General features: G+C 24.6%; 1 protein-coding gene across 1 annotated transcript in view; it reads left to right on the top strand.

Annotated features, from left to right (window-relative positions):
• The window catches only part of LOC107444366 (E3 ubiquitin-protein ligase SHPRH), a 124,933-nt gene that overhangs the window by 69,571 nt on the left and 45,628 nt on the right, over nt 1–9,734 (top strand). The window contains exons 13-16 of the mRNA XM_071188261.1: nt 404–875; nt 3,463–3,642; nt 3,752–3,948; nt 8,921–8,991. Of these exons, the coding sequence (XP_071044362.1) occupies nt 404–875; nt 3,463–3,642; nt 3,752–3,948; nt 8,921–8,991 (920 nt within the window). The remainder of the gene's footprint in view (nt 1–403; nt 876–3,462; nt 3,643–3,751; nt 3,949–8,920; nt 8,992–9,734) is intronic.

Below are 9,734 nucleotides of genomic sequence, written 5' to 3'. Positions count from 1 at the left end.
TTTTGCCTTTTGGCTAATCTCATCCCTGAACACAATAAATAATTTTTTTTCTTGTCAACTAATCATTGTGATTTAAAAATATACAATTTCTGCTTCTATGTAATTGTAAAATCTGGTTGACATGTACTTTAGCATATAATAATAATGCTGAATAGGTCTTTGAAAAATTTGATTTTAGGTCCTTGAAAGTCTTTGAATTTTTTTTTAAAAATTGAGTGGGAACCCTGTACCTGGAATATATAACATGGTACATGTAGTGCTGATTTGAGCTCTAGTGATGTTAAGTCTTACATTTAACTTATCTCTTTAAAATTAGATATAATTAATGTGAATTAATAACATATTTATTTAGAAACTAATCTTTTATATTTCCTTTTTTTATTTGTATTGAAAATGTTTACAGGTGTTGCTGGTCTAAATTCGATTCAAAAGAATTTTGAAGAAGCTTCTAATGCTTATACGAAGGCTCTCCAGTCAATTGAGGACAACAAAACAAATATAAAAACTGATAAGTTGCAACAAATTCATATTCTATATAATTATTCAAAATTAATTAAACAAGGCCCTATTTGTCTTGATGAAGACTCAAATGATGGCACCTTCCATGAAGCCATAAATGTCTATGAAGTGAAATGTGATGAACTTGTAAATTCATATTTGGAAAAATATAGATTTAGTGCCCAAAAAGCTTTTCAACATTTTACTGACTATGTAAAAAAAGTAAATAAGATAGAATCACAATGCAAATTTGATTGGTGGTGGAATTTGGTTAAAACGTTAAAAGGAGAAGAGGAACAATCAACTTTTATCAGAAATTTGAAAATCTTTTTAAGTGATGTTATAGGAAATTCTGTGCACAACTCTATTGTTTACAGGTAATTGAGTTTTTATGACAGTTATTCTTAAATCAATTTTTATTATGTGTCCTCTATTTTTTGAGCCCTTCTGACAGAAAACATTTACTCTATTTTAGCAATCATTCTTTAAACAAAATGAAGTTTTATATTTCCGCACTTAGAAGAAATTTCTGTAGTTGCAGTTGCTAATGTGATGTTAACCGCTTCCCTTACTAATTTTTTTGAGAAAAAAATGCAAAAAATCAACATATATATTTTTATTCATTGATAAATACAAGGAACTAAAACAAAACATAATACACAACTTTCAAGTTGAAATTTGAACTTTTTTATGCGTAAAAAACATTTAATTTACCATCAGTTTACTATCCCAAGTTATCTCAGACAAAATAAATAAGTTAAATATTAGTCTTTGTGTGATAGATTTCAAAACAAGGGACAATACAAAGTGACACTTTCCAAATGCCAGTAAAGTGATGCGTCATTTTTTAAATTCTTTTTTTCTATGTAAATTCAGCAACCATCCTATACAATCGCACAAAACAAGTGTGTTGTCCCACAATCCGATAGCAAAACATGGCTAACTTCAATCACAGTAGATTATTTTTATTTGCTTCCTCCTAAGTAAAAACGTGACAAAACAAAATGTATTGACAAATTCTGCTATGCCCGAGTTTTCTCGTGATAATGAATATTTGCAATAAATGCATACCCCAGTAAAATCTGGATAATCAGGGAAGCGGTTAAACTAAAAATTTCCTAACATGCTGTTTGACGGCAATGGTTCAATCTTTTGAAATTTTTATTCACTTTTATTTTACACAATTCAGGTAGTTTAATCAGTATATCAGATTCATATTAAAATTAATTTTTACTTTCTCAGGGGTTACCTTCTTTATCTCTAGAACCGCGGGACTTAAAATATACCTAGAACCACAATCATTTTGACCTTAGATAGTAAACCTATATAGGTAATCATTTAATTAAGAAAACTGAAATATACCTTTTTATATAATAATATATAATATTGTATATTTTAATGGAAATATATGATGTCTGTTTAATAGAAATATCTGTTTTTTTCTATTATATTTTAATGGAAAAAACAGTTATCCAGTTAAATTAGTTAATATATTTTTTACTATAAAGTTATATATTTTTACAAAAAAAAATTAAAAAAATATTTTTGAAAAAACCCCTCTTATTCACTTGTTTTATAAATCATTGTCACCTTCTGAATCATTTTCAGGTAATTGTTGAAAATATTCCAGAACTTCCTGAGCCGTAACGTCATGACATACTTGCAATAAAAACGAGAAAAAACTTCCAATAGTCTGAAAATATTTCAATCTGAACTCTTAATGGTCTTCACATGTCAACATAGATACTCATAATGACCTTGATTGAAAACCTTCAGTTTTCTCCCGACCACCGCTTCGGACCTTTGGAAGATTTCAGGGGGTGAGGCAGACATGCCTTATGATTTTAACATTGTTTCTACAAAAAAAAAAAAGGATTCCTTCTTCATAATTCATGTATCAAATTTAGTTACGGGTCACTCAGACCCACTTCACTGTTTTAGGTATAAGTGTTAAAAATATTCCTTTCAGTGGTGTTACGCGCTTTAAAATTTGGTAAGTTTTTTACATAAAATTATTAAAAGTCATGAAAGGTATTTTTTTAAAATTAACAGTTTTCGTGTAGTGATAAATTAAACATAGATTGCAATATTTTGGCTTTTAGCTCTTGCATTATCGAATTCTATATTCACAAAAACAGCTGATTTTTATTTTTAAATTTTTTAATTTATTTACTGTAATGCAACATTACATCTTCAATTGTTAACTAATTAGTTTTAGAATTCACTGATTATTTTTAGGTTAGGTAACAAAAAATTAAACGCAATGTATAAAGAATTATTATGCAAATTTATTAGGTATAGTATTTTTTAACAAATTTGAAAATGATAAAAAGTTATATTTCCAATTTACAAATTTGTATCTCTTAGATATTTCTTGAAATAAAATATTTCAAGGCTATAAATTATGGCTATAAATTTTATCACATATTGCAGCAATATGTGATAAAACTTTCAAAGAATACAGTACATGAAAATAAGGGTCTTAACAATTATTTTTGTTTTACGCATGTAATATAGTGTTTATATCTATTATTTATCTTCCGAAGAATATAAGTTTGGGATTGTTATATTTTAGATTTTTATCAACCAGGGTTGGTTGGTTTAAACCTAATGGTCTTTTAAAAAATACAAAACATGTGTTTTTTTTTATAATATTTTTAAAACTTAAATTTTTTATTTGTATAAATAGTTATAGTTTGAATTGAATCAAATGAAAAATATTGCATTTTCTCGTAAAGATTCTCTACTTTTAAGTTTACTGAGAATCTGTATTTTTTTAAAAATAAACATAAAAATATAATTTTTCATATTTAGACATCGTAACTTTCCTACAAATATACCTATGAGAATAAATTGATTAAGGATAAATTTTTTAAAAATTTCTGTTTAATGTCTTTTTTATAAGATTCAAATTTTTTTATTAACTTCATGATTTTGAAATTTGAAATATGTGACTTTTTTTAGGTTTTCAAACCCTCTTGGTCTGCAATACTGCATTGTAACAGCATTGGATTACCTTTTAGATGTTCATAAAGAGTTAATTACTTCTTTAAAAAAGGTTTGCACTCCTCCTGTTTCAGAAGATTTTGCACCATGCAGAGATTGCCATTTAAGACCAGAAAAGAATGTTGAAAGGAGAAAAATGTAATATTTTCATTACAGAAAAATATACTCTCAATTTATATTAGATTGCCTTTAAATATTGTAATAATTTAATCATCACTACATTGAATTTGTTTATTTTTTACATTAGTTGTCAGTTGTGTCAAGTAGACAGAAAATTCAAGGAATATGAGAGTAAGCTTTTCCGCTTTGAGGAATATTGTAGTGAAGATGAGGAACAAGATGATAAAGGTGTTTGCTTTCAAAGGATTAGAAAAGGAACTCATGCTAATAGTGATCTGGAATTAACATTTAAATTTATTATTGCTTATTTTAAAAACAATTCTGGTAAGATAAGAAAAAGTTCTTTGTTTCTCTTGATTCAAATAATTTTACAATATGTATTGGCTACTATTTTCCTTTTCAATCTTTAATATTTCATTTTTTGATTTTCATTTATTCAATATTTTTATTTGTTCTTTAAAAACTTTTGATGACAGTGTATCATTTGACAGTCCTAAACTTTTAAAAGAAAGTGGATGATAAAGTCATTGCATTATTAGTTTAGGAAACATAGTGCTTAGTAGTTTTTAGAACTTATGGTTTCTTTTTTAATGTAAAACAATGGAATTTTTCTGTTATTAATTTGAGTAAGTATTTTAAGTTAAGTAAATTATTTATAAATTATATTAAGTTAAGTAAGTTATTTATATTCTGTTTTGTTTTTATTATTATTATTTTACTGTTGTTTAAATGTACATAAACATTTTGATGCTGATAAAAATGTTTAGTTATGGAAAAAACATCAAAAACCTAAAAATAGCAGACTAATGTGTAATTCTTAACTACATTTCAAAAAATGCTGATTGTAGAAATTAGTTATTTTTGTATTTTTGAAATAATTTTGCCAAAAAAAATTAATTGAATTTCTATAACAACTCCAATTGTATTTTCCCTTTTCCAATGGCTGATAACCTTGTAATTTGCATGTTTCAAAGGATACTGCAAAGTAGAATAAGTATTTAGTATTAGTTTATTTAAAAAATAAGTTCTTTAACATTTTGATAGATATTTGACTGTTAAACATAAAAATCCATATTTTGACTTCCGAAATAATCTTTTCCCAAAATGATGTTTCCCGAACGATTTCTCTCAAAAGAATGTTTTTCAATCTTTTAGTGACAAAACGCTTTTTCAACATAGAAATATTAAGCAACATGATATTTATATGTTGGGTTCATGCCAGTATTTTCTTCAAATGTTGCTAAAATCATTAGCATGAAAGACAAATTTGTTGCCTTGAAATATGTTTGAAACAGGGTTGGGTTTTTGACGTCAAAAAGTGGTTTTTGACATGACAAGGGTATAATACTGGTTTAAACCGTCAAAAACCCGTCAAAAATGTCAAAAACTAAAGTTTGCCAAAAAAATATATAAACTTCAAAACTACCAACAGTTGCCATGCATTATATTGAAATTTAATTATACTATAGGTAATCAGCAGGTTTTAAAATATTTTTTTAATTAAAATTAAGGTAAAATAACAGATTTAAAATCTCAGAAATTTATATTCAAATGCATATGCAGAAAAATTTTGCACAAAATTTTTTAAATATTTATATTTTGAAAAAAAAAATTTTTTTTTTGATACTTAAGAAAATTAAAAGTTTATTACTATGCATTTTTGACATATAAGGAACATATAACTAATATTTATAAGGAACTTACAAGTTATGTTGTATAAATACAAACTTGATACAAGTGTATGAAAAAAAATTTTAATGTTATACCGAATATCTTTATTATCCAGTATGTTAATTTGAATTTAAAAGTAGTTATATTTGTGAATAATGATAAATATAATTCATATTGTTTATTATATTTATTTATAATTATTACACTTATCATTTTAAAACAATTTTTACCTCTTAATTTTTTTCCCCCACTTGTATTAAGAATACAAATAATGCATATCTTGAAAGCAAGAAGTAATTATTCAACAGCTGAATATTTAGATATTCAACAAAACTATATAGTATTCAGCAAAATGAAATTCACAAGTATTTGGATAAACTAAATTTTCAGCATAGTAAATGAATAGGCTGAATATACTGTAAATCGACACTAACTACTCTGTGTATTTAACAGAAAGCACTTAAATTTGTATTGTCTTATGTTAAAAAGATTATTAAGAAGATTTAAAAGAATATTAAAAAGATTTTTCTTTAAAAGATGTCTAATGTACAAAACTGCTAATGTTTATCTTTAAAAATGTCTAATTTTTAGTATAATCTATACTATACACTAAATTTGGTTATAAATAAATTTCTTAATAATATCACTGCAGATTTTCAATAACACATGAAAATGAATACATAATATTACAAAAGATGTGAGCTTTCAAAAGTACAAGATTTTGGTTACTATTCAAAATATAAGTGTTTCTTCAAAATTTTAAATTTATTTTTTCTAGAACATATTTAGAAACACTATCCTTTATATAAATTTTATGTATTAATTAAATTTTATATATGAATATAGGTTTTTGACATTTTCGACATTTTTGACAGTGAGGTTTTTGACGTGACGGTTTAAACCATGGTTTAAACTGTCAAAAACTGTCACATGTCAAAAACCTGCCAACCCTGGTTTGAAATTTACAAAATAATGACGAAAAATAGTATTTGAATGAAATCAATTTCATTGTTTTGCGCGTCGTATGGATTTCAAATGTGTGGTATTCAAATAGATAAAAGAAAGTATTTATTGCAAAAAATTTGAAATTGACATGTAATGCTATGCTTTGCATTCATATACTGACATCAATGTAATATATGTATTTTTCTTTTAGAATTGACCTTATTTGAAATATTATAATTTTTAGATAATTAATTTTTAAGATATTTTATTAGTTCTCTGTTTTCCTCATTTATTTATTTGGCCTCAGTATTTTAATCTCTATCTTCTATTTACTAACATTATTTTAGCTTCTTTGACACTTAATTTTAATAAATACTAATCTTCAATCATTATGGACTAATGAACCTAATTAGTTTTAGAGTTATAGATAGCAAATAATAATTTTTGATGTGTACCATAATATATGAATTATGTATTTGTAAAGTTCGATTTCCCCCCTCAAGTTCGTTTACCATAATAAATTTTTGGACCGTTAAATGAATACCTAGGTGGTCTGATTGGAATGCTACATTTTTATTCCTGATGTGAATCCTACTTATATGTGACATGATATTTGTAATATTTATTTACATGAGCAATTTTTTTTGTTCGATAACACAATAGGCATCAAAGCAGATATTAATATTTTTTATTGATTCCTTTTCTAGCTTAATATTATGATGTGAAAAGTAGACTTTTGTCAATCAGTTTTTTAGAAATAAATTACAATGCCTATTTTACAGTTTAGGACCTTGTTAAGAGAATCGGGTAACTCTAAAATTCCTAAAATATTGTTGATGCATTTTAGACTGTGAAGAATACGGCTGTTTTGCTTAACGCAAGAATCAGTTACAGATATATTACCAATCCTTTCCTGTAATGAGTATTGTTGGAAAATTTGCATAAACCTATATGCATTTTTAATTCCATTCAGCTCTCATCAATTTGTGAAATTGCATTTACCTTTTTCTTGCACCAAGTTCCTTAATTTTTAATGTTTCGAAACGGAATGATCTTTCTCTAATTATCACAACTTCCTCTTCATATTTTATGTGCAAAAACTATGTCCTTTAAATTTCTATCAAATGCTTTTCTATTTAATTTTTATCAAAATGAAACATGCAAAAAAATTAATTAATATTTAAATGCCATTAAGAGTTTACTTGGTAAAAAATAAATTAGGTAAAGTATTTTTTAGAAAGTACAACAAGTATTTTTGGTTTGAAATATTTTGTTTACAGTTTTGTTATTATTTTTATCCTTTATCAGGCTTCATTGAACTTTGCTGAAAATGTAATAAATAGTTTCATTTTTAAGATTTTGATTCTAAATAATTATAGAAATCACTAATATGGATCTCATTAGGCTCCCTCAATCAAATTCTTATCTCTAAATTAGGATAATTTATTATATAAATGTATTTTCATTAAATAAATTATGTAATAAGACTTAAGTTTTTGACAAAACTAATTTTCACAAAATTCCAAACTATATTTTACATAACTCCTAAAACAGGTTTTTTGCAAGTAATTCTGGATTAGCTTGTACTTAGTTTTAAAACATGAATCTGTTAAATATTTTCTGAATATGTCACCTAATGGCTTATAAATGTATATTTTGACAATTGCGATTCAAAAAATTATACAAAATTGAAATATGTGACCACATTTGTATATAAATATAAACTGTACATCGATAGTAAATTAATATGTGCATTTATATTCAACCGATTTGTGTCCAAAAGTGTATAAATGCAATAAATACTTTTTATTAATAATTTAAAAATAAATACTTTTTATTTTGTGAGGTATAATTTTTGCTTATTTAATTTTCCTGCTATTGTCAAGGGTTATGAAGACATTGAATACATCTAACATTTTCTGTTGAGAAATTATTAAACTACACTGGTTTTTAATTTCATGAATCAAGATTTTTAAAAAAGGAAACTTATTCAATTTGAGATTAATCATGTGTTTTTATAATTATGTATTTTTATAATCATGTGCTTTTATAATCTTGTGTTTTTATATTAATGTTGCAAACTTTGTAAATAGAATAAAAATAATACAAATTTTATAAAAGCACTTAGCGTTTAACAAAATGGTTTGTCCATTGATTTGACCAGGTATGCATTTATGCACCATTTTTATTCTTAAGTAAAATATTTTTTTCATGCACAAAACTTTTTTTGTGTCTTAATGAATGTAGTTTAGGCCAATTTCAATAAAAATATCACATTTTATAAAATTTCTTTGCTTGGCCCAGAATGGGTTAAGTAAAGATAAACTGAATCAGAGTGAACAATTATTTATTGTTTTGCTTCTATGCATGTGCTTTGATTCCTCCTATAAATTAGTTTTTATAAGTTTTGAGATTTAATGTGTCATGATTTTTACTAAGATTTATTTTAAAATTTGAATTGGTTGATTTCATTTGAATTGTCAAAAAATTAAGTTCTTTTTAGCTTCATGGAGAGACAAACTCTCAATGAGCTGAAATATTGAAATAGTCTTTTATCTTATAGTTTTTAATTTTAGTTCTTCAATTTCTATTCCATTCTTTAATCTTTCATTTTTAATAATAATGAATATTATTTATAATGTGTATTATTGCATATATACAATTTCAACTCCTTTTGTAGTAAACTGCAGACACATTGAAGATGGTTGCAAAGTTTATGAGCTTTTCCTTACATTACGAAAGGAATTCAAGGTAATTCTTTTTTACTTACTCTAGTAATGATTTAATTTGGTTTAAATATGTTTTTACAGTTTTATTAATATGAAGTACAGAAATAAAGAATTTTTTTGTATTGATTTGTAATTTTGATTGTCTAAAGAGTACTCTTTCTAAGAAAAGAAATAATTTTAATTTATTGTCAAACATTAATTAATAACCTGGACAAAAATGTACTTTTTAGAATAAATATGCCCTTTTTTTTCAATTTATTCATGTTTAGGTTGGAATAAATAGTCCTTATGGATTAATCAAAAATGTTTTCAAAATTTGACCTGTTAATAAATTTGGATTGCTATCAAAACTTTATACTCAGATTGATTTAAATCAATTTATGAATTTAATGTATATGTTTTGCTTAAGAAAGATATTACTGTTATATTTTCTAAAAATGATTCCGCAAATTACGAAAGATTTCCTAGTTTAAAGATAAATAATAAAAAAATAAATAAAATTGAAGTTTATCAATATATTTACTTAACAATATAGAAAGAAAATTTAAAAAATAAGTTCGTTAAAAATTATTTGTATGCTTAAAACAAAGTACTAAATAAATTAAACAAAAAAAAACACTATTTTTTATCATTTTAATTTCACGTAAATAATAAAGTTAAACTGAATAATTACCGAATTCTGAACGAAAAAACAAAGTAAGGTTTAATTTCTTAAAAATAAAAACAAAAGAATTATGATCGTTGAAGATTCATTTTTTAAAAATT

This window comes from Parasteatoda tepidariorum, chromosome X2, assembly GCF_043381705.1.
Source record: "Parasteatoda tepidariorum isolate YZ-2023 chromosome X2, CAS_Ptep_4.0, whole genome shotgun sequence".
Lineage (NCBI taxonomy): Eukaryota > Metazoa > Arthropoda > Arachnida > Araneae > Theridiidae > Parasteatoda > Parasteatoda tepidariorum.
Note: the sequence above shows the minus strand (reverse complement) of the source record. Positions and strands in the feature narration are given on the sequence as shown.